General features: G+C 44.6%; 1 protein-coding gene across 1 annotated transcript; it reads left to right on the top strand.

The window, feature by feature from the left end:
* The first annotated feature begins 8,082 nt into the window (after positions 1-8,082).
* Positions 8,083-25,579, top strand: PPP1R36 (protein phosphatase 1 regulatory subunit 36). Its single transcript, XM_035900401.1, has 11 exons — positions 8,083-8,180; positions 9,403-9,483; positions 10,197-10,318; positions 10,440-10,506; positions 11,509-11,607; positions 15,282-15,425; positions 19,832-19,871; positions 21,128-21,330; positions 21,412-21,594; positions 23,151-23,496; positions 24,924-25,579. Exons 1-10 carry the CDS (start codon positions 8,083-8,085, stop codon positions 23,446-23,448), a joined length of 1,335 nt encoding a protein of 444 aa, XP_035756294.1. The 3' UTR covers positions 23,449-23,496; positions 24,924-25,579.
* Positions 25,580-25,763: the final 184 nt, after the last annotated feature.

Here is a 25,763-nt window from a genome sequence, read left to right as displayed (position 1 = left end):
TTGTCAGTGCATTGCAATGCAATAGCACTTCAAGCTCTACTTACTTAAAAGGTGTTCCACATCTCTGCTCCTTTGCCCTGTGCCTGGCATGAGTTTCCCTTACCGTGCACCTTTCGAAAGCACACGGTGGTCTAATCTCTGCCTACGTCAGGGACACTGTACCTTGGCCCATGGGAATCCTGTGATATTAAACCAGCAAAGCATGTGGATGCTCTTACAGCAGCAAAGTTATGTCTGTAGTTGTTCATCCCGGGAAAGTTATCACCCCTCCCTACCCCACAGCGAAACAAGTTATGCTAGTAAAGCTGCTTTAGCACACCTATGTGGGTCAGGTATCACATCTCTCTGCCACTCTCATCCTCATATTTATGCAGGCAGAAGCCTATAGCATAGACCTGCCTTTAGAATAGATTTTGCTTGCAGCAGCGTGGTGATTATATAGTCAGGCAGGCCAGCATTTCCAGATGCAACAACATATTTCACTTCCACATATGAAACAGCAGTATTAAAAAACCCCTGATCCACCCTTGCATGACCCATTTGCCTTTACTCTCTCCTGCATCAGTAGGGTGGAGACATAGACAAGCTGGTTCCTCTTGTCATCCCAATAACAGCACCAGCCAGGAATTATAGAGAGGGGATAAATTTCCCTCTAAGTGCCAACGCGTTTTTGGTAGTCTTTCTTTTGAGAAAAATCAAGAGCAGTGTAGGAATTTTTTTGTTCCTTTTCCATTGCCAAAGATACTCTCTTCCACCATTCAGGAATTTGTGTGTTGGCCTGTACACAAGTTGATGGATCACTGTTGCGTCCTGGACCAAGAAGCGTGAGGTCATTCTTGCTCGTGCTTAGGTAGCAGGTAGCAGCACCTGTACTCTGTCTGTTGGAGCAGTTCAAAATGTCACTGCAGCAAATGATTGCAGTTAAAAATCTATTTTGAATAGAATGAAGGAGGCAAAAACACTTCCAGAAGTGCTAATACCATGTATTTTGGCTAAACTCTATAGAAAACCCCACGGGTTTAGGGGTCTCGGTTGCCTTGCTGCTCACTGACAAGCATCATGAAATATTTTCTAACGATCATTCCCTCTAAGAGCTGTTGCACGGTTGAACTGACAGTCTAGCAATCACATGTCATCGCTGAAAGCAGCATTTCTTTTTCCCAGGCTGTGTCTAAAAGTGTAAACATACTTCTTTCAAAACCACGTTTATTTCTCATTTGGCAGACTCCTTATTTTCCTGCTGCAGACCTCATTCACAACATGTTTGCAAATGTACTAACACAGCTTGGTTAAAGACAGCTCATGCTAGCAAGTCCTTAGTTCTAGCCCCAGCACTACAGGTGGAAGAAAACTAAAAATTCCAAGCTAAAAAGTCTCTAAAACCTAAAAATAAAGTTCCCTGCAATTACTACCTTCAAAGCTCACAGGATTTAACAGAGAAGATCTTGTCTATAGTACAGCTATATTAAACTTTCACTTTTTCCCCCTCTAATTTTATAGCAGGCATATGGTTATTTGATCCTACAGAAGGCCTAGAAACTAGGCTATGACATTTTTGTTATGTTCCATAGATTTCTGAGCATCTCAGGTACAGAATCAAAATCATATTTTTGAAAATACCTATTGTGTATGAGGCACATCTAAATACGTCTTCCTTTCTGCTAGAGGCATGTTAATAACAAAAGGTTGATTGTTAGGAGCACAAGGCAAATGCCTAGCTGCGTGAAAATAGCTGACAACTGCGAAATGTTCAATAATCTCATCTGATAAAACCACGCAGAGGGAGTAATTGCATGAGGGTTTCAGTAAAAGAATGTGCAGCTGGTTTTTCTGGCTTTCCAAAAGCAGCCTGCATTCCTGTAAGCGGTGCTAGGCAATCATTGCCTCCTGATTTCCCTTAGACCCTCGGTCTGGACTCAGTAGCTAATTCTGCCTTTGCCTATCAAACATCTTTAGCCAGCTCGCCCCTGTGGATGTAGTTGCCACTGAACACAGCAGGTAGCCAGGCCACCAGGCTCTGGATCTGGAGCAAGGCTGGTGCTGGTGTCCCAGGAAGAGGAGGGCGTGAGGGGACACGGTGTCGCTCCAGAAATTATAGTGCAGCTGTCTAACTGCCCTTTGCTTTGGATGATCCAAGGGATGGGACCGAAATGCAGCAGTGTTAACACATGAAAACAGTGAAAATTGCTGAAAAGAAAGAATTAGGAGCTTCAATTTTGCACAAACCTGAAGTGAAAAACCACACCAGTGCTCACAGTATTACGCCTAAGGACATTATTTATTCCATTCATATAGCATGGTCCTGTTTTTAATGAGCAGGCAGAAGTACTTGGCAGGTAAGTGGCATAGTCACGGACTAAGTATTAGCTACTGTGAAATTGAATTCTGTGCTTGTGTGTCTAATACAAACAGTCGTGCACACACACAGAGCCTTAATATTCCCAGAGAAACCAGGGCTGACATTTAACTGCCCCTGGGAAGAGAGGAGGAAATGAATATGGTGGGTATGGAAGACAGAGACTTGACACAGCAAGAAGAAACAAGAGGCAGAAAAGAGGTGAATGACTGGATGGTGAGTCAGTGATATTTTTGTTGAGTTTATGCATGTGTTTATTTTCTGGGTGTGATACCCAAATTAAACATTAGATATACCTAAAGAATAGGTACCTATGCGTACTGTTGAGTGTTCTCAGCTACTGGGACACACATGGACACAAAAACACCACAAGAAACAACATTAAAGGAAGCCTATTAAGGCTGCAAAGTTGCTTGTTCAGAATTATGACCATCGGAGCAAGCCTGTTTCTTCTTTCTTTGTGCTTATGCATCATAACCCAATTTTTGATTACACAGTAACAGTTTTTTAAATTTTTTTTTTCTCCTGTAGGGCACCTGCCTCAGTCAGTGCACACAATGGGCAGCATATACCATAAGAAAGTAGTATTTCCCCGTTCAATATACACCTTATTTACTGTGTGCTGACCAGCCCCAGCTCTGTTGAGTGTTCTCAGCTACTGGGACACACATGGACACAAAAACACCACAAGAAACAACATTAAAGGAAGCCTATTAAGGCTGCAAAGTTGCTTGTTCAGAATTATGACCATCGGAGCAAGCCTGTTTCTTCTTTCTTTGTGCTTATGCATCATAACCCAATTTTTGATTACACAGTAACAGTTTTTTAAATTTTTTTTTCTCCTGTAGGGCACCTGCCTCAGTCAGTGCACACAATGGGCAGCATATACCATAAGAAAGTAGTATTTCCCCGTTCAATATACACCTTATTTACTGTGTGCTGACCAGCCCCAGCTCTGGAGAATTATCCTTTACGATGTTGCCTGTGGATCTCTTCACCATTGCATCTTGAGTGCTTCACGACATTAAACATTTAGTTTTCACCCCTGAGATGTGTATAATTCCCACAGAGAGAAGATGATAAAACACCAAAAGCTAAATGCCATCTGTCTATTATGGGGTCTTCTACTGGAAATGCCAAGGAACTGGTTTTTCAGACAGATTAGTATTATTACACTTCTTGGACTGTTCAAAGTAGAATTCCCATTGGCTTCGGTCACAGCTGTGGGTACTTAGTTCTGCCTTTCTGACTTCCATGAAGCCAGGCCGTTTTCTCAGTGAGAAGAGAGCATGCAAATACTGGTCATTAGGGTTGGGGTGATTTGCCTGGCATTCTGTGACTGAAGCCTATATGGAAATCGGTTTCCCATGTAGCCTTCAACTGCCTCAACCATTACACCGTAATTTCACTTCTTGTAATCTTCTGGCTCACTCATTTTATAGCTTCCAACTCTTGCAACAGCTGAAGCAGGGATCCAACAGAAACTAATCTCCTTTGCTACACAATGCCAGGCTTTTAAATTTTTTTTTTTTCCAGACTGATACCCATTTGGGCCATCAGCATGGGTGGGAGGTTTGGTGCTCACCTCTGCACCCTTAGCTCATGAAATACTTGGGGCTAAACTGGTCTCTTCCAGAAGCACTTGATTAAGGGTAGTAGGGTGCTGCATCTGGACATCCCAAGTCTCCTGCTCTGGTAACTCTTGGGGCTCACCCTAACACTGTTCTCTGTCGTGGCCCCTGTGCTTGGCCAGAGCCAATTCTGTCCCACTCTCCACAAATCCCTTCCATATTTTCTTCATTTTCCCCTGGTTACACGTCTGCTGCACTGATTCCCAGGTCTTCCCTGCCTGCCTAGCCAGCTCTGCCTTTAGCTCTGAGTCCCAGTCTGTACATTCACAGTTGTTCTCCCCGTAGGTAGTTCTCACTCTTAGTTTCTCCCCATCTTTCATCTGGGCTTTTTGTGCCAATTTGCTCCCAAATCTAGTACAGCTGAAGGCTTCTCTCCCCTGCCTCCTGCACCACGAATGTTAACACAGGTGGCTCTGACTATCTGCAATACGTCCTTTACTTTTCCCAGTTCTATTTGGACAACTTTCACTGGATCCAAGATGGGCCGATGGTCTCCTGAGGCTGATGACAGCCCCGCTCTATAAAAATGAGTCGATGAGGCATCAGTTCCATACCTCCCACTTTCCCCTGATGGGGAGCCTATTTCTATAGTGCTGCCTGTCTGCCATGGGTGAGATTTGAGGTTGTTCCCAAACCTGCTTCTCTCATCCTCTTAAATATGTAACTTAGCTGCCAAGTCATGGCTATGTACTTGGCAGCCTGCAATAGCAACTGGAAACACAACGTACACAATTTAGGGACAGGTTGTTTTAAAAAAAAAAAAAAAAAAAAAGAGATGGCTGTAGAGAACAGAGCCAGAGCTGAATTTTCAGGCTGATTTGAGATTCTTGCTTAGCTATCCATGGACTGATTATGTTTGTATGGATAAACCTTTACAGAGTACCTACAGGAAAAAAGATGCAGTGTTTGGAAGGCTATGGAAATGGGGGGAAGTTAGGGACAGGTTGTTTTATGGAAATTTTCTCTCCCCACATTGTATTGTCCATGTGCTCTTCCATGTGGTCATGACCATCTCAGTGCTGCTTCCAGGAATATTTTCCCTAGTTAGAAACTATTGCGGAAATGAATGATGCCATCTTTAAGAGCTGAAAGCATAGGAAATGTTCCTTCTGTCTTACTGGACTGACCTGTCTAAAAGTCTTAGGTCAGGTATTTTCATCTCTTCAGAGGACACACTGGCCTAGTGCAGCTGTACTAGCAAAATTTTCCTAGGTTGTGGCTGGTTTTCACCTTAGAACTGACCTGATCTATAGAGAGGTGTGGTCCTCCCCGTCCCCTTATCTTTATCTGCATATCCACTGGCCCTTCTCGACTCCACAATGAACTGGTGTAAAATGCTAACTCAACAGAAAGTTCCTCATTTATTTTTGCTGGATTACTATTTTTGACAGTTTAGGGAGACGCCTTGCTGTGGGGACAGAGAAGAATCAACACAAAGATAAACGATAGGAAAACTTTGATGGGCGCAAGAATGCCTCTTCCATCAACAACTTGCTATTAGGTTGGCTTACCTGTAACATGAAAACCTTGCCCTTCATGAGGACTTGACTTTTACTGGCAAAAAGTGCTATTGTCAATATAATTCATACCAATTTTGGGTGCAATCTAAGCGGTACCAGTTATACATGACACTGTTCCACTGTGAACGACTGGTATGAGAGGTTTTCTGTTTGCAAAAACAATGCTTCACAGTATCTCAAAGATCAAAATCCCTCCCTCAAAATCCTGCCCTTAAGTGACATGCCTTAATGCACGGGAATTATTTCCAGGGGCAAATTGCAAATCTTGAACTGATTGCTCGCATAGGGAACTAGCTCACGTCACAGGAGACTTATGACCTGATAGATATAATTTAAATCTTGCCAAGTCCCCAGCTAAAGTATGCTTAACATTCAGAGTGCTGTATAGACATCAGTGCCCATAACAGAGGGACTGGGTGCAGCTGCTGTCACGGCTGCCCATCCTGGGCCGATAACCAGGAAAACCTCTGCAGCTCCCGACCGCCCAAAGCACAGCAAGCCCAAATCCATGGCTGTGGAGATGTTACTGCATGGAAAACAATTTATTTCCCTGTTTGGACTGAAATGTTATGCAGGGAAGCTGTTCAGCAGAGCTGGGAAGAGGCAGAGCACACAGACCATGAGTCCCAGACCACAGCACAGGCTGGAGGGTGATTTGCGTCCTGGGACCTGTGGTTCCTAGGGGACAGCAGGCTGTCACCTGGCTACTGCTGTAAACAGTGCCTGCCTTACCCCCTGTGCTCCCGGCAGCGTCCCAGGCGAGCACCATGCTATCTGTGAGTCTCCCCACCCTCCCCAGCTCCATCTTGCTGCTGTTGTTCACGTTTGCCTGCACAGCAGCTCCCCGGGGCCACGGGAGGCCCCATGGGGTGGGCAGGGCAGGGACCTGTTCCATTGCCCCAGCCAGGGAGCAGGGTGGCCAGGGACAGTCGTTCAGCCTTCCGTATGGGTGAGAAGCAGATGAGATGTATTTTGAGGACACAGGAGTGTTATTTTCTCCTGCCTGTGATGCATTGGTAGGCCAGGCTCTGCCCCACTACCACCCGCATCCAGCTCTGGGGCCCTCAGCACAGGAAAGCCACGGACCTGTTGGAGCCGGTCCAGAGGAGGCCACAAAAATGATCCAAGGGCTGGAGCCCCTCTCCTGTGAGGCCAGGCTGAGCGATTTGGGCTTGATCAGCCTGGAGAAGAGAAGGCTGCGGGCAGACCTGATTGCGGCCTTTCAGTGCTTAAAGGGGGCCTATAGGAAAGACGGGGAAAATCTTTTTATCAGGGCCGGTTGTGACAGGACAAGGGTTTTAAACTAAAACAGGGTAGGTTCAGACTAGATTATGAGGAAGAAATTCTCTACAATGAAGGTGGTGAGGCACTGGGATGGGTTGCCCAGAGAGGTGGTGGAGGCCCCATCCCTGGAAACATTCAAGACCAGGTTGGACGGGGCTCTGAGCAACCTGATCTAGTTAGCGGTGTCCCTGCTCCCTGCAGGGGGGTTGGACTAGATGACCTCTAAAGGTCCCTTCCAACCCAAAACATTCTATGATTCTATGATTTTCTACTTTTATGTTCTTTCATGGTTTGTAATCCCTTGTGTGTAACATAAAGGCATAGCATCTGTGTGGCCTTTTTCTTCTGAAAGTTGTAAACCAGTATTAGAAAGCTGGAACCAAAGACTAGAACAGACAAGATGAAATAACCACTTTTTATCAGAGGATTAGAACCCTGGTTTCCTAATAGTCATCTCTGTGGTCTAACCATTGCATGGGCTGCTGGCTGCTGACATGAAATTATTCTGGTGTCCCGTATCCAGCCCCCTACTACCAAATTAGACTGAGCAAGACTTTGTGAGAGCCTCGTGGCTGGCTGGCTGAATGGTACCTGGCAAAAAGTCACTGAAAGCCTTAAAGTTTCACTCAGTTTAAATTTGTAGGCAGAAAGATTTCATTTATAAGAATCAATTTGCTTTAAAGGTGACCTGCAAATAATAGTTAAGGGTTTGCAAGTCTCTCTTGTCAATTAAGAAAGGACTAATAGATCTTATTTATTTTCAGGGGAATTTTTCTGTAAGGATTTTTAAAAAATATATAGATACTGTAAAATGCTCTTGCTAGTAGTTTTGTCCAATGTCCCCTGAAGGGTCTATCTGGTGTTTATTTGAAGTTCTCAGAATATCAGGGAAGTGCATAACATATTCTATTTTTAAACAAAGGATTACTTTCTCCTGATACTTAGTCTCTACAATTACAGAAATACTATTTAAAAGAAACCCCACAAATAAAACCAATGTGTTGTTTAATGCATGGCTCCATTTGATTTCTCAGTCTTTATTGATTCACTGGTGATCAAATAACTGATATTCCTTAGCAAACTTTCAATTATTTATTCACTGAAAGACATAAAAAAGGACAGATAGACGTTTTTCTTCCTTATGTTGGCAACTTTCATCTGAGGGAACTTCTGTTCAAATAACTCACACACGAACAACACTTGGGTGAAAAGCAGACTGAAGAAAGATAGCAAGTGGCCCATGTGCACAGTGCTTGCATTATAAGTACTTCGTGGGGCTGAGCACAGATTTATGACATGTACTCTATATGCTGTTTTCTTGCAGACGATAAAGCTAACTCCAGGCGTGTGGTACTGGAAAGATGATACTAACACACTTGAATTTGCAAGGTAAAAGGATGATGTTTAGTTTCAAATGATGCAGGTTTATGCCTTGATAGAGCAGTTCCAAGTAAGGTAAAGTCAGAGTCTAATATTGTTTTGCCTGAACATCAACTGCAGGACAGTTTTTTATTACTTTTTATTTCTGGTTGAGACTATTGTCTCAACTGAGACTGGTTTGATTGAACTTAACTGTTGGTCTGTGACATTTATCCCATTGTGTTAATGGAGAAAATCAGAAATATAGCTGTACTCCACACTGCTCTCAAGCTGGACCCAGTACAGAGGGATGGCCAAAAGCATGTGGTGAGTCCTGCTGTGTGTCAGAAATGTGCACTGTGCACTGGAGCAACAGTGCTGGATGCGAGGGCCAAATGCCACCCCAGGTGTCTGTAGGTGGAGGTCCACAGACTGACGTTCCCTGTTGCTGGTGTTACGTATGGCCCTGTGCAATGGTGAGCACTGTAGGACTGCAAACCTCTAGGGAAACCACAGCTCGCAGGGGACAAAGTGCACGTAACTGTGCTTTGAATTTCTGTGGCAGTTGTGGTTTGAGACTTTATCACTTAAACTATTGGGGCAAAAAAACCCAACAGTCAAAGTATATCTCTCCCTGCTCTCTTCTCAAGCGCAGGGCAGGGAGCGTGGTGGAGCGTGGCGGCGGTGGGTCAGGCCATGCTCCCTGCTGCTGCCTCCTGCCCTGCCGGGCATTTTCCAAGCCTTTGTCACGGTGGAGCCAGGCTGCTCACCTCTCCCCTGGCCACACGGCTACTGCAGCTGCTTTTCATAGTCTGTGTCTCAGCAGCTCCGGCCAACTTCACTTGGTTTGGGAACGCTGCTGACTCTGCTCAGTAGCTCTCCAGGGAGAGGAGTGAGCTCCCCAGTGACCTCTGCCTGTCTCTGCCCTCAGCAATCCCAAAGAAAAGCTCCGGAACTGAGCAGTTTACATTTAAAGTCTTCCTAAAGCCACTTGAGACACCAATCGCTTGGTTTACATGGCGCAGTGTGAGTGGTGGCAGGAGGCAGGAAGACCCAGGGAAGCCCCCGTACTCTTTGCTTCTGTGCTCTTGAAAGCAACGTCTCATGTGGACTTCACCACAACCCAGAAGTTCTCTTGGTGTCAGTTAGAGGTCAAAATAGATATGCCTTTGTATCATGGTGTTTTGACCTGTTTGCACTGCTGCTAGTAATTTAAATTCACACTACTGCATGCTCACACTCTATGTTTCAGCTCCAATCCAGCAGTTGAGGAAAACCTTAAGGAAGGAAAAAATACTCACTTTCAGGAAATGCGTGTCAAGACATTAAAGAGGTATTTCAATTCGACTAGCCTAGCTCAAAAAGAAACGAGATCATTTGGGTGGGAATATTTTCATCCGTTGTCTGAGGATCATGTCTGAACAAAACATGTGAAACAGGAAGCTAGCTGTCATTTCAGCTGGGTGGATGAGTGGTCTGAACATATAAACAGAGTCAAACATGCCTGGTGTTGAACGCCAGCTCAGGCACTAGCCTGGTATTACTTTGGTACAGCCATTCAGCATCTTTGTTGCTGCTTCCAGATCGCTCAGAACGAGGTAATAATTCTCATCTACCCTAAAGAGTATTGTGAAGTAATTAATTCATCTGTGTAAGGCACTTCAAAGATTAAAGTAGTATTATTATTATCATTATTATTATTATTATTAATTTTATAAATTCACAACATGGTGTAGCTGACTTTCATCCATTGCTTAAAACCTCTTTGATCTAAATAATATGGTCACAATTTATTATATTAGCAACGAAAAGAGCAACTTCAGACGCAATCTTAGAGGTGAAATGTCCTATTTCTCTCGACATCCCCAGCCTGTTTAGTGGTTATAATCGTTGAAAGTTAGTTCAGGATGCCTGCCAAACACATTTCACTGCCTGTCCCTTTGAAACTGAGTGCAATGAAGAAAGTGCATACCAGGTAGATAATCTTAATATTCTCAAACTAGAATTAGCAGTGTCCTTAAATGTTATGTATTGGTCAACCACTAGCATCTTCCAAGATGATTGCAGTGCAACACTCCCTGAAAGAGGGCTGGCTGACACAGAAGGGAAACTGCACAGGCTGTCAAAGTGGCTGCAACATGAATATGTGACGTTGGATGATGTCAAATGTGAGTAATTGCTGGTATTTCATATCAGCAAGGCGTTGCCTGTACTAGTTAGAAAGCTATTTCTACTAACACTAGCAATTTTTTTGAGTAAATACTGTTTTTCTCCTCTGTATGTTTTCAGATGCTGCTTTGCTTTTGAAAGAAGCAAACGAGTCACATCACATGCTATCATTTACAGCAGCTATGAGGTATTTTGTTTAGAGTTTGTTTCAACAATTATGTGTGTGTATCTGGCAGTGGAGGGACCAGGGTGTATGAGAAGTAGAATATGAAATATCCGAGGTTTAAAATCTCTCATCTGTGAGGGTCAGTGGGAAATGGTTGGACATGATGAAACGGCTGGGCTTGATGATCTTAAAGATCTTTTCCAACATAAATGATTCTATGATTCTGTGAAACAATACCAAATGCATGTTGTCCTCGACATGTGCAGAGAAAGAATCCTATCACCTGTTTGAAAGCCTTCCATTCTGTTACCTACAGGAAGCCAAGAACTTGGGCCTGAACATCCAAAAGTTATTACCCATTTTACTCTAATTTATTTTCCTTGTTAGCCAGCGCATCCGCAGCACTGTGTGTACCAGGAGCGCTGACACGACGGGGAATCTGGGCTGCCTTCCCATGCTGCTGCAGTTCCCGTCAGAGCTGCAGGGCTCAGTATTTGCTGCTGTCATTTGTCAGCGTTACTTCTCTATGGGCTAAAGGCACGGACGCAGCAGGCAGAGCACTGTATCTCACAGGCATGTCCCTGAGTTCACCAGGGCCATAGAGAGGCTGCATTGCCTTTGACTTATGAAAGTATCTCTAGACCTTGTTGAGCTTAGCCATACTGTCCTTTCAGGAGGAGAGAGGTGTCTGAGTTGTCCCCCTTTTCCTTTGAATGTGATTGCCACTCTTCCAGCATGTTCAGTACAGAAAACATGCTTCTTGGGAGTATGAGTATGTTTGATAATATCCGATTAAATTCACCCTTCAGTGTGTTTATTGGACTCTGTTAGCAATTCTCTACAAAACCTCATAGTCTCAGTGTGGGGTGGAATGCTTGCTACGAACAGGTCTCAAGAATATAGCTAATATTTGGTGTAATGCAGGCCCCTGAGCAGAGAATTTGTTCTTTTTCATAATGGTCTGGTGGTGTCTATATGTACAAATCTGCAGATTTCACGGTGACCTTTCTACCATCCCTTTAGGAATGAGAAACTAGATGAGTTCCTCATGGCCCTGCTCTTCTACCTGTCTTTTTACCTGGAAAGAATTGCCCTGGAAAAGAAATACAGATCCTTGATTTCGTGAGTACAAACTTTAGGGATGTAAGTACAGAAAGCTTGCCCCAGCAAATCTGGAATCACAGGGCAGTCAAATCAGTGTTTTTTGTGTCCGAATCAGTGGGATTCTGTGTATGAGCAAGGACTGCTTGCTGTACTGGCCCAGCCTGTATATGGAATGCTAAGGAGAAAAACCCCTTGGTCTCACTGTTTATATCTCCTGTCCCCTTGTCCTCTGTGCTCTCCAGGACATAGGCTTCTCTATGTAGAGAGACAGATTTTCCAGGAGGGTTTGAACCTTGCTTTGCCCCAGCCTTGCCCTGAGTGGTGCGCGCTGCTGTGCACGTGGCAGGGCATCACTGTAGTCTCCCTTTCAAGATGATGGCTGGATCCAGTCCTGCTGCAATGGGGTCACCAAATAATTTGGCTCCTCAAGGTAATGCTGCAATTTGAATAAATCATTACTACTGCCATCAACATTAAATCTATGTGAGTGCCCTGGATTGAATTATTATCCCTTAACGCTATTTCCCAGCAATAGCATTAGCATCCAGTCATTTCTGCTTGCAATACAGAGCACCAAATAGTCACAATCGAGTCTGCTGGGTGTTAATTTGTGCTGTGGGTCACATTGCTTTAAGACTTCATTTCTAAATACTTTGCAAAGCAGGTTCAGATGACTCTTATGTGCCAGAAACTTGTTACAACATGAAGAATATATGCCAGGAAAGCAGTTCCCAAGTAAGGGTGTGTGACCACACTTGCTACCTTGCAGAGTGGAAGTGGGGATGCCAGTGGAATACTTGAGGAGCTGCTGCGTTAGAGGGTTATATGCCTTGGGAGAAAGCATTACAGAGTTACAAACTATGATTGTAAGAAATGTCAATGATTTTCTGGAGTCTATAATAGTCTCTGAGAATTGATCGACCATTTTCTTAAAACACCTAATGATTACTTTCTTCACAATTCATGAAGTCTTGGTATAAAGAGGGGGTGATTTATCTGGATTGAAGAAAAGACTGTTGGAGGATTGCTGGCCTTAAGGAATTGATCTGTTCTACATCCATCGATCAGCAGATGTTTCTTTTATTGTGCAGGGAATAACTCATAAATAAAGAAAACCATCAGTGTAATTTCATACACAAAGGTGATAGATTCAGTTAGCACTGGATAAACCCTGCCAGGAGAGACCTTTCAGTATGTTCTGGCATGTAGTGTTCCCAAAGTGACCCCTGCCTTTTGGTGGGAAACATACTGACCCTCTGCTTCCCAAAGGGATATTCTACAATCCCATTTTATTTAGTCGTTACCTCCCCTGAAGCAAAGTGGCTTGCTTGTCAGGATTACCTGCATGCAGCGTAACATCAGAGAAGCTTAAAGAGGCACCAGGTAGAAGCAGGGAGTCAGTTTATTGATCTACTGAAGTATAAATACAGGGAAGGAAAGTAAAATAACAAAAGGCAATTTTAGGTCCTATTTAAGTTCATCCTTAATTGTTTTAGCATCTTACCTGACTTGGAGGAGCAGGGAGGAGTTAATCATGGTGTGAAAAGCTTTCTGACACTGCATCTTCTTTCCCTTTTCAAGACCTCCTATTTCCTCTGTTATCCACCTGATCTGTGCTATATTTCAAATAAAATGTAGCCAGGACTGTCTTTTTCCTCTCGGGGATTAAAGTTCTGGAATGGTCTTCCACTAGGAAGTAGTGGGGGCAGGTGAGAAAACTGCTTTTTTTTTCTGAAGTTGGAGCTCTGTGAGCTTGTGAAAGGGATTTTAGAACTACATAATAGAATCATAATGATGTAAAATTGCACTTGTGATAAGAATCCTTGGGTTTGTGATATGCTGATGTATTTGAGAGAATGTGAAAGTACATTGTATAGACATCTGTTTTCCTATATCTATCCCTCATAAATCCCATGCTCAGGACTGTTGCTAGTAGCCTGCTTAGGAAGAAAACTCCCTCCCCCTTCTTCCAAGATGTAATTTAGTTTCAGAGGCTTTTTTGCTTTCCTGTGTAGTACTGGCTATGTGCCACAAGTAGAGTCAGACTGGAGGCAAGACATGCCGGTACCATTTCATGTGTCTCATTAGTGACACCTATAATTTGCTCCCAGTTAATCTGACAGACACATTACTTGGAGACTGGGCTTGGTGACCCGCCTAGTCCTTTATCAGTCTGATGTTCCTATATGACAGACATCCAACGGCTGTGCAGTCCTCAAGCTGCTCTTCTTGTAGACCCTGTGTGATAACCCAGTAACACAGAAAACAATGCTGGTTATTCCTGCTCCTAGTTGGTGTCTTTTGGGGTTCCTGCCATTTGGGCTGCCTATGAGAGGTGCCTAACTCATCTGCTGGGACTATTCTTGTCCACAGGCAGCCAGGCCTGATGGTCTGAAGAGCTCTTCGACTGTCTTGAACCTAGACTGTGTGGAAGTATCAGTGTCCACAGTGCCTCAGGAGAACGTCTAAGACTGTCCTGTCTTCAGAAATCATTGCTTCTGTGCATTAAACTTTCTTTGGAAAAGAACGTATGGGAAGAAATTCTATCAGAGAACTTCAGGGTGAATATGGACATCTTTGTCTTCTTGTGACTTTGTCTTTTGTTGATGCTGTGCTGATTCTTCGTAAATCCAAGCCTGAGGCTTTCCTGGCTTCTTCTACATTCAGGAAGATCTTGTAACTAACTTCAAAAACAACCAACCAGTTTTCCAAAGCAGTGGGCATGAGGCATTCCCCCCCTGAAGACAGCTTGGGAATATTCACCTCTGAAATATGTGACTCTAAGAACAAAAACTCAGCAGTGGTGGATGAGACATGAATGGAACAAGGGCTATTATTTCTGTCCTGCATTTTCTTTCCCCTTTAGTTTTTGTTTGTTTCTGCTCCCAACCCTTTCATGTCTTTTGAGGAAAATCTGCTGAATTTTATTAGCAATTATCCTTGAGAAGCCCAGAGTAATTGTCCTAATTTATTAAGGGGGGGCTATGTAGGAAGCTTTCGAGCTGGAGGCCATTGGGGATAGGACAGACAAAACCAACTCTCCGGAGTGTGAAAGCAGGCTGGTAACTTTTAGGCCGGCAGTGCTCCCAGGCACCAGCAGACAGCTGCGTGGATTACAGGGGAAGCAGAGGAAATAGAAAGCTCTTTGGCTTGGCATTTCCTTAGTGTTTGATCTGAATTGGTTTAAAATACAGGCTTGTGGTGTCAGCCGTTCCTGTTTAGAGGCAGTCCCAAATGCGCTTCATGTGCCTTTTTGAAGAGGAGTTAAGTGCTGTCTCTGATGAGCCAGACCCACTGCTCCAGGCCGCCTGGTGGCAGAGCCTGCGCCTGGAGATATCTAAGTGCACCTTCAGGGCTTTGATGCAGGCTGCAGGAAAGGTTCATAAGCTGTGCAGGATCAAAGACGGCAACCTGATGGACTGTGTGCATGCAGCTTATAAATCGTGTGGGGCAAGAGAGACTGTCTGGGCCCGAGCCCCAGGCCTTATGGCCCCACCGGCATCGCCAAGCTGTGCTGGAAGCGTTGGAGCCCAGCCATGCTGCAGAGGTGTCCCCTGATGGGGGTGTCATGCAGTGTGCTGGTTTATGCGCCTGAAAACCATGCTTACTTCTCAGAAACGGTCACTCTTTGCAGCATCCCTTCTCTCCAGAGAACCTTCTCTGAAAACTTTTTTTCCCTTTTTTTTAAACAGGACTATGATATTTTTAGAGAAGAAAGAAATGGACGATGTGTTGGCGAAGTTAGCGATGGCCAGGATTCACCTCGCCAAGGTGTACTGTAGCCTTATCCTCGGACGAGGAGGCATGGCACAGCGGTGCCACGTGCCTGGTGGAAAGTAAGCCAATCCCTTCTGTGCAATCTCACTATGCCAAGGGCCACAGGATCCCAGGGCCAAGGCCTCCGTTGAGTGACACAAGTGAATGCCCAGGGTAATAAATGTCTTGTGAGCCAAGGAGTCACCAGAGGATTAAGGGGCCATGAGACAGTGAAGTGTCCTGATCTCCCTGCAGCTCTATCTTATCTCATAACCAACTCCACAAGTGTTTCTGGTGAGCTGTTGCCAACTGATTTGGGCACAATGAGTTACAGCAGAGCTCTGGATCCCAGACTGGAAAGCTCCAGCCCTGGTATGCGGAAGCCTTGCTAGATATACAGAGCAGGAAACTTTAATGGGTTCAACATGAAAGTCAGCAGGGCAAAGCCAGCCCTGGGTCTTACCCCTGCCACTTCCACTTAACTAAATCTTGAAAGCAAATGGTTATGTACCTGCTGCTTGCCACTGAACCCTGCATAAATTTCCTCTTACGCCAAGTCTGAAATAGCATAAGGCTAGTCTAGCAAGTGAAGGAGACCATGTTCCTGAAGGGCAGCAAGTGAAGGGAGTGGAGAGAAGAAGAGGTTGTGCTTGGGCATTGGAGCATTGGAAGTGTAGGACTCCTACCTCTGAGTGGGGCAGGCGGTGCATGGCTTTTTGAGAGTGGTGAAGACCAATTGCTCTTTAGATGCGATGGTCCCAGTGATGATCTGAAAGGGGAGAGAAACCCATAGTGGGAATTAAAAAAGAAACTGAAGAAAGCAGGAGAGGATGGGAGGGTGTTTGAAAAGCCAGCACCCTAGTCCCATGGGATCTTTCCAGAGCAGTTTCAAGCAAATTTTTTCAGTCAGTTGGTGTGACACTGCTTCCAGTTCCCCAGAGGAGTCACAAACGTTCACCTGCCTTCCTGCAACACAGCTTCGGGCAATCTTGCTCCAGGCTGGGGTGGGGGAACCTGGGTTTCCTTCTAATCAAGAGGAGAAGGTAACCTGCGAAATGATGGAGTCAAAGGGGAGCTGAGATTGTTGTCCCAGCAGGGCTTTAATTTTAGTGTGCCCCATCCCACAAGGTGCTGGACCCTGAGAATTAAGAATGTGTTCCCTCTGCATCCTGGCACATCGGCATTTCACCGGGCCCTCCTGGAAGCAGTCTTCTGTGCCAAATCCCTGCTCCCAGATCCCTGCTGGGAAGAGGCATCTTCTTAACCTTCTCACTGGTTGGACAGGGAGGGTCACGAGAGTGTTTAGTTATTTCTGTGGGGTGGCCCTAATGCCTGCACTTATGAGACTCAGTTGGAGGAACACATTGCAGAAAGTAACTTGAATCCAAGAACTGGATGGAGCTGGATAAAACAGCCTGTCGTATACCTAGCTAATTAGCTCTGCTGCCTCTCCATACACTTGTGTTGTCTGGTGGATGGGAATGTGCAGGACTGAGGCAAGGAAGAGGTCTAGTGGCACCCCCCAGCAGCCTGGGAGTGAGAGCAAAGAGCTGAAACAAGGAACTGTGTTCTTTAATAGTTCCATCACAGTGGGGGTTAGAAGCTGGCGGTGGGTTGGGATGTCGGTGTCCGGGCTGTGAGAACACAAAGGCTAGAAAAGAGCTGTGTCTTAAAGCCTTCATGAGGTAAGGTGCTGTATGAAGAGAGACCTCACCGAGTTGCTCATAGCAGGGTGGCAGTTGCTGACTACTACGGCTGACTTCAGAGTCAGGTTAATGCGGAGCGTGTTGTAATATGTGGCACTTCCCATACCATACTGCAATTATATAAATACAATCTTTTCCAAGCTGACTCAGTTTAGCCTTAAATGTTATCTGGATCCTCCCAGACCATTATACATGAACTGCCAAAACCAAGAGCTAAGGGACAGAACTGATTAACACTTGTCATTGTAAAAGATGGGTAGGAATTTTTTGAGCGCACAGGTTTTTGGATGGGAGAGGTCCTTCATCAAAGTGGAAACTGCGGTGAGGGTTACTTTGGATGAGGTTTTTCTTTAACCTGAAAAAAATTTAAATTAAAAAGCTGAGAAACTATCGATAATATACCACCCCCAGTTTTACTATATTTTCTTATAACCCAACTAGGGGTTCATGATGGTGTTGAAGCTTTTGCTTTTCACTCTAATTCACCATAGCAACATTTTAATGAAATCTTATACTATGTTGGTAAACTGCTTTCCCTTCCAGATCTGCTAAATGTCTCTGTGTTCATATGAAATTATTGCTTCTTCACGTAAAGGCTTTCTCTGAAATTTTAAAAAGGGACGCTTAGGTGGAGAACATCTTCACCTTCACCATTTTTACATGATTTATAAAATGCAGCATTCAAATCCTATTTTGGTACTATTCCAGACTGGAATTTGAGAGAGTTCTTCCAGACCTGTTATTTGTGTATGTTAGCATTAGTTCTTTCATGCCTCTAACGCCGAGGAAGGAATAGGTGTGTCTGGCTTTCTCCTTTTAAGTTGATGGGGGTTGTGCAACCTTTTTATGGTGCCAGTTTCCTTATGGGCATTTGTCATAATGGGAAAAATACAGAGTGTTCCCAGGGCTGCATGCATCAATGGCTCAAACACAGTCGGGCCAGCCCTTACTGATCCTTGAAGCTGGCTTGACCCATGGGCAATTAGAGTCACAGCTGCGGTGGAGGGAGCTGCTAAATGGCACAGGAAGCATTTCTTCCCCACGTGCCCCTGCGCACAACAGTAGTTCTTGTCGATGTCTGAAGTCACTATCATCTTGCATCCAAATCCCATGCTTACCACACTGTCCCCCGTTGGCTGTGCTGGCCTCCTCTTTCATGCATGAACTCATCCTGTCCCCCTCACAGCTCTGAGACATCAATATTACTTTATTACTAGAAGGCATGATGCTTTTTGCTCACTCTTTCACGTTTCTTACAAGTCCCGTCCTGAAGCTTGTTCAGGTTTGATGTTTTCCTGACCCTTTCTGTATTTTCCTAGGTAATTAGCAACTGTGCCCTAGACATGGGAGGTGCCTCCTAGTTCAACACTTATTTTCGGAAACTTTACTTCAAGCAGGTCTCTTAGCTTAATATCTCACCTGAGGGAAGAAAGCATTGGGAGAAAGAAGGGTGGAGACCCCTGGCCTTATTTGACTCTAATTAGCATTATTTTCTGTTGCTGGACTCCACGTAGATTTCTCTGCTAAACTAGGGACTAGTTCTAAGACACTGCACAAGCTGTATAATGTTAGAAGGTGAAGCTAGGTTTCACATTAAGGTTTAAGAAGGTGGGGTCACTTTAGGTTTCTCTACTCGCTCTGGTATTCTGCAGACAGAATTTTTTGCTTTGGCAAACAGCCATGCCATGCTTGCAGAGTCAAGCTTCTTTTCCATTGCACAATATGTGAAGTGTCAGCAGGATTATGGCTGGTGGGAGCCAGGTAAGGAGATACACGGTCTTCTGGGTCAAAAAATCAATAAATAAAAGTCAGCAGATGGTAAATAGAGCTATAGAGCTGAAAGGTATTATCTTCATGGTGTGCTCTGCATTGATGTTTCTGCGGTGATGGCAGCTGAGGATGCCCTAGATGTGTGGAACACTTGATGTTATCAGGAAGATAAAGGGACATGTCAGGAGTTGGTGGGTTGATGCGGAGACAGGCTTTGCTGTGCATCTGGCAGGACCAAGCCAGATCTGTGGGGAACTGTAGGCTAGCAGGGAAAATGTGCTTTCATTTCCATGAGGGTGAGTTGTGCCATCTCCAGGAGAACTGAGTGGCTGCTGGGATGTGTGCATCACCCTCCGCTTTGATGGCCATTTCCATGATGGACAGACATTTGGCCTTGTGTGAGAATCCCCAGGCTCAAGTGGGTGGCGAGAGCATCTCTGAGGCTTCCACTGGGCAAATTGCTGCTTCTTTAACAAAGGCCCTTTGTCATTCCTGGGCATGTTTTACATTTCTTCTTGGAGATACATCAGGCATCTCCTTCCTGGTTTTCAAGTTTATTGTCTCAGCATTTGGCTGGCTTTGTGCCCTCAGTAACTCTGCTCATTGCTCTTCCAGTTATGTCAGGAACAGCTTTTTTATTGATTTCAGTGGGAACTGGGTTAGAGCAGCGCTGACCACTTTTGAGAGGCCCACGCAGAGACCTCAGTCTAGATAGCATAGCAGGGGAGCCTCGCCTGCTCATCACATTCAGCTTTGTTCTTTGTCAGATTTAATTAACTGAACCATACAATATTTTGCATTTTCTCCTTCTGAGGCAGTGCAGAACTTCTGCCATTCTCTTGGACAGTGGGTCTCCGCATTGCTAGTAATGAGGATCTACCAGCAACAACTTTATTGGCCTGGTTAAATGCCAGCTTGGCATAGCCCCATGAGTCATATTCAATGCTCTGTTCAGAGAACTGAAAGGACAACTGCTGCTATTAATTTTGTGCTCTTGTTCACTGCCTTAGGAGAAAAACATCATTGCAGAAGGATCGGCGCTTCTTTGAGGTAAGAAAGACACAAAGATAAACGGACTGTGACTGAGTGTCAGCCCAGAGCATGTCCCTCCCTTGCACATCCAAATGCTCCTTTCCTTTTTGGTTCCCTCCATCGTTTACTTGTAGGGCAGAGTACCTAGAATAAAATTTTACCTCTAGGGCCTAGATGTCCCTGTAAAATACCATCTCTTTGCCCTTCAGCCCAAGCCTTTTGCCCATGGAGCGCTCAGCAAGGGAATTTCAGTCCCTCTGTGGCTCTCAAACCCCAGGCAGTTCCCATCACAGCCTGAGGTCCCTCTGGGAAGTCTGGTCTCTAGGTTTCTTCTCATCATTGACCTCATAGTATCATCTCTGTAGGTAAGAAATTTTATAGCCACCTTTTATTTCCATTGCCTTTGGTGACATTTCTACCTCTTTTGGCCTGCAACACACAGCTCCATCAGCCATTTATGAGACTCACCGTGTAGCAGGGCTTTGGCACATTAATACAAAACAGCTGGGCCCAAACTATACTTTGTACTTCATAAATTGGGAAGCCTTTCCTTGAAAGAGGGGAACTGTGGATTCAATTCCAAGGATACACAGCAGTCCCAGCGATGCTATCTTTTCAAGAACAGACTTAGTAGAGATTCGATTTATTGGGAGTTGATTCAGCTTATGCTAGGGATCACAAATGTCAAATAGCTAGATATTGTTTTTTTAATCAGCAAGCAGACATGCGGAGGTGAGATGGAATGAGTTCATATTTGGTAGTAATATTTTCTGTGATCATAATGCTGTCATCTGGGGTGGGAATCATCTACTTGCAGCTGCCCAAACAATAGCTGGCCAGTCAGACCATGCCCTTCGGCTGCCTTGACAGCCAATGCAGAGAAGAGAAGCTCAACCAGAGGGTGAATTGTTGCCTCTTGAGATAGATGCATGTGATAGGAACCCACACGGAATGACTCATCCCATCAGTCTCTTCCCATTGATTATTGAGGGAAACTGGGTGGTGATCTCAGGTTATCTCCTTAGCTTCTAGCAGCAAGCCAAATTGGTTAGAGTTGAGCAAGATGAAATCCATCTGAGCTAACTCTGTGTCTAGCCTCATCTGTCTGCATACCTTTAAAAAATCAGTCCTTTCAAATATTCACTAATGCATGGTAAAGTTTGATGCCAAATGGTTGCTGGTATTTTAGTGGAGTCATACCATCCTCCACTCTGGGATGCAGTGGGACTCTGGTCCTTTTCCCAGTGAAAAGGGGATCTGTGTTTTCAATTTAGGGCTTCTACAACTTCTGCAGCTATGTGGCTTGGCTTGTGTTCAGACGGAAGCACTTCCAAGTGATTCGGGAAGAAATCGGCAGGCTTCTTTGGTCCAACATGTTCAATCCCGCCTTAAGAGACAGGAGCAATGTTGACTTGCAGAAAGCAGGAGACCAGATTGCTGATGCAAGTACCATGCGATTGCCACAGCTGAGGTATACGTCTGACACACTGGTGAGTCCTTAGGGAACCTGCCCTGTCCGAATATCCTGAGGTAACACCCGCATTTTTTTTCTTTCAAGAAAAGTCAAGCATCCTCCCATCCACAGCATGGTTCACCAGCGCTCGCCAGTGCTCAGCACGCTGCTGCCCTTACCGAAGGACAGTGCTCAATACCTCTCCCAAAACCACTACTGTCGGGGCAGAGACCCTGGACCTTGCAAGTGTGACGGACTGCCGGACTTGTCAGAACTGTTCACTACCAAGTAAGGGGCTATTTCTCTACATAAATAGGTTTGGTAGTGCTATGAGGAAGGATGCCAGACAGCTAGCTCTTCCTCACAGGGAGAGGGGCTGTTGGACCGAGGATTTGGTCTACAAAAGAGTTAGAGAGGAACGGGAGTGGAGGCAAGACAGGCATGAATAGCCTGAAACTTGCAGAGGTAGTACTCTTGGTTAACTGATGGCAAAGCTACTGTCCATCATAGTGATTTGTTAAAACTCAGAAGTTTTCTGGGGGAAGGAAATACACTTTGACATAAATTTGAACAGAAATTAATCAAGAGCTCTCAAAATCAATACGGGATGTTTATGTTTTTTCCCTCCCCTGATTCATTCCAATTTCTTATTTCTTCTTGACTGTGTGAGTGTCCAGTGTTCTGATCAGACATTACTGATGTACTTTATTCTGACAAAGTAATTTGTTACTACATTGTACTTTTAAAATATGATTTTGATTGTAATAGAAATAGAACCTTTTCTTCTGAATCACGATAAAACCAAAATTTTTCAAGCCTGGGTACACTATATGAAAGGAATTCCATTTTCTACCCAGCCATGGTTAACAGAAGTATTACTACAGTACTTTTTAATGTACTAACTCATGTAAACAGGACCACTGTAAATCACTTCTGCTCTGTTGAAGTGTATCTAAGGCTCCCTGAAAGACTTTCCCACATAAATCTTCGTTTTTGGCCTGGAAATTAGAATTTGAGAATGTCTTTAATTTGTCTGGATCTTCCAGAGTTCTGGCACTCTAGTCATAGAATCATAGAATCGTCTAGGTTGGAAAAGACCTTTAAGATCATTAAGTCCAACCATTACCCTAAGCCTGCCATCCCACCACTAAACCCTGTCCCTAAGCACCTTGTCTGCTTGGCTTTTAAATACCTCCAGGGATGGGGACTCAACCACTTCCCTGGGCAGCCCATTCCAATGCCTGATAACCCTTTCTGTGAAGAAATTTTTCCTAATGTCCAACCTAAACCTGCCCTGCCACAACTTCAGACCATTTCCCCTCTTCCTATCGCCTGTTACCAGGGAATGAATGCTACAGCAGTGCACGTGCAAAATCTTTGGACATATCTCCAACACGTGACCGGCAAGTCCGGTATTTCTTGAGAGTGTGAAATTTGCTGCCACTGCACATGCAATTGTTTTGTGAATGCTTTGGCAGCTGGGTGCACCCTGAGCATCTTGGCTTTATAGCTTATGTACAGAGTCATGTACTTTGTATGCAATAGGGCCAACCTTTCCAGGAAGCGCTGAGCTTCGCTTGGATGTATGGAGTTCACGTTGCGTGCGTGCCCACTCCAGACAGAAACATGACGTGGTGCACAAGGTGCTGAGGGTATAAGCCTGGTAATTTGTTTTTCCCTGGGGGAGAGCAGATATCCTCTGCATAATGTGTTACACACAGTCCAGCTAAAGGAGGCAAGGTTCCTTACTGGTTTACCTAGGAAACATGACAAATCTATTCCCCTTTCTCCTGTTTTCCTTTGGTTCATTGTGTCAAGCAGATTAACATGATGTTTTCTAACAGGGTGGGCATCATTGGAGCTCATTGTAGTGAGTTAAAATCTTTAATGAGCATGCCTGATGGAGCAATGGAGGAGGAGGAGGAGGAGGAAGAGGAGGAGGAGAAGGAAGAGGAGGAGGAGGAAGAGGAAGAAGAGGAAGAGGAAGAAGAGGAAGAACAAGGAAGAATAAGGAGTCGTTTCTCCGTCCTGACAAATGACCTCAGTTTGCCACCTCTGAGAAGCCCCCAAAACAGGCTTAACAGCCAGAGCACTGTGCTCTCAAGAGCAATGGCAGAAGATGACTGTAATCAGAGCAACTAGCAGAAGTGGCATCTTCTCACGTTGAGTGGCGTGGTTTCACATTGCTAAGTAAATCACTTTGAAACTGCAGCTTGAGAAGCCTAACTCATTTGTCAGAGGTGGGGTAGTTTAGCACTCAAGGGTGTGCTAACTGGGCGACTGGAGACCTGGACGATAATTCCTGTCCCTGTCACTATTTTGCCTTCATCTTAAAGCCTTCTTTGCACCATTTCTGGGAAGATTGTTTTACTGACTTATCTTGGGAAGTGCTTTGACACCTGCAGTTGAATATGATTATTGATTTTAATGTCAGCCCTCTTTTTCTAAAGGGCTAGCAAAGCAACCAGGAGACATGACTTACTACAGTCTAAAAGTTGCTGAAATTTTGCTTCTAAAGGGAGTTACTCTGGAATCTTTAATATATTGGTTTTACTTCTTTTTTTATTTCCATCATCTCTCATTTTGTTCTCAGATATAGCTAGCCTAATTTATGACTCATTGTAAACTACATCCAGCAAAGAGAAATGCTGTTATTTAAAATATCTACCAAGTCTTCATTTCATTTTATCTTTTAAATGAGAGACATATATTTATTTTTATCATCGATTTTACATGATTGGGAAAGCAGATCTCAGATGTTCAAACTTAAAATATGCAGTTGGGATGTCAGTATCTTGAAACAAAATGAATTCATGGTAAGAAATGCTATCACTTTACCTATAAGACTATCTGTACATGCTAACCATTAGCATCAGGAGGAAAATTTATGAGAAATCCTGACTTTGTCATAGTCAGTAAGAATCAATGAAAAAATAATGGATGATTAAACAGTGGAAGAAAACCAGAGAGATAAAATTTTCATCATTGTTAGGAGGAGAAATTTGACAGTTAGTGCTGGTTTGGAAGTTTTTCAGCAAAATACATGTATGCTGGATAAAAATAATACAATTTTCCCTTGCAATGTGTGGTTTGGTTTTTAAAAAGATGAAATTTTGCAGCACAATTATAATGACAAAGTTACTTCTTCTGGAGTAACTGGTAGTCCAGGGATGAGATCACTTCTGCAGGATGGCCCTGCACTGCCTTAGCGAGACAGACACTTGAACTGCAGATTCACGCTGTTATTTGCTCTCTCCACTTAGACTGGCACATGTTCTGTTAACGCCTAAGTAGCATTGTGGCCTAGGTGTGTTTTCCATGTGTCAGGTCAGTCCTTCTACCACTGGATGAGGCTGTTGTGGCCTGCAGTCCCTCTCTCAAGCTTTTCATTAGACATCTCCTCCAAATTTTGTGGGATGGAAACCACATATTCTCTCCCAAAGGAGAAGAAGTATGTGTGTGACTGCTGTATCTTCCTCATATACGTGATGTGTAATGGTACACTCTTTATTCAGAATTAATATTTCTAGGTTATACATTCATTTTGGGCAGACAGGTTAGTGCTGATACGGTGTGAAAGATGGTGACAAGACCTTGAGATGGTGCTTTGGTTGCAGGTTTCCCGAGAGCTTGACTGTCTTTCCCATCTGCATGGGTGACTCCTGGATGGTGCATACCTGGCTGAACACGCAAGAGGCAGCTGTGGTATCATTGCCCTGCAGCAGCATGGTTTCCCTACCGAATGATGCAGCAAGATGTTGGCTAATACCTGGAGCTGAGGGAAGCTACAGCATGGCTTCCTTCTCATGGTCTTGGGAGAAGCCTTTCAGTTCCTGCCTTAGAAGTCCTCTATATCCTAAAGGATGGGTACAACTTTGTCTCCCTAGCTGTGACGCTGATCTGTGGATCGACATTCCAGTACACTACTCCTTGCAAAAGCACCTTGCTTTGTCATGTCCACGCAAACAGGCATTGTACGGGGCCTTAGAAAGAGCACGAGGGAAAAGTGTCCTTTGCCACATCAGTCCCGCAGGGCAAGGTAGTCCGTGGTATTTGCTAATAACTGGGATTTGTGAACAGTCCCTGCAGTGCCTGGGGCAGAGCTTTCACAGAGTTGCACACCTGGCCCGTGGTGGGCCCGGGACAACAGGAGAAGGCTGAAGGGTGGAGCACACCCTCACGTAGGCAGCAGAGCTCCTGGATACAAAGCAGCTTTTTGTGCACTGTCACTTACCTGCAAGATCTGTGTCACTGCAGAGAGGAGGAGGCACCGAGCAGCTACCAGTGTTGCTCAAAAGCAGTTGATGAGCTACTCAGACTGAGGGATGGTGTTCAACATGCTGTGTTTGCCCCTCTCCAGATTCAAGGCAGGTTCCACACAGCCTCCTTAAGTGGAGCAGCCCCATGGGGGTGCTTTCTCACCATGAAATAGTGAGCAACAAGGGACTGCTTTTAGC

This window comes from Egretta garzetta, unplaced genomic scaffold (assembly GCF_000687185.1).
Source record: "Egretta garzetta isolate BGI_Z169 unplaced genomic scaffold, ASM68718v1 scaffold508, whole genome shotgun sequence".
Lineage (NCBI taxonomy): Eukaryota > Metazoa > Chordata > Aves > Pelecaniformes > Ardeidae > Egretta > Egretta garzetta.
This window is presented reverse-complemented; position numbering and strand designations above follow the sequence as displayed.

Excerpts from the sequence above, each read along its gene's own strand:
- PPP1R36 (XM_035900401.1), top strand. The coding sequence starts at position 8,083 with ATGACATGTACTCTATATGCTGTTTTCTTGCAGACGATAAAGCTAACT. Across the intron at positions 8,181-9,402 it reads AACACACTTGAATTTGCAAG|CTCCAATCCAGCAGTTGAGG; the intron begins GTAAAAGGATGA and ends TCTATGTTTCAG. Across the intron at positions 21,331-21,411 it reads TTGCCACAGCTGAGGTATAC|AAAAGTCAAGCATCCTCCCA; the intron begins GTCTGACACACT and ends TTTTCTTTCAAG.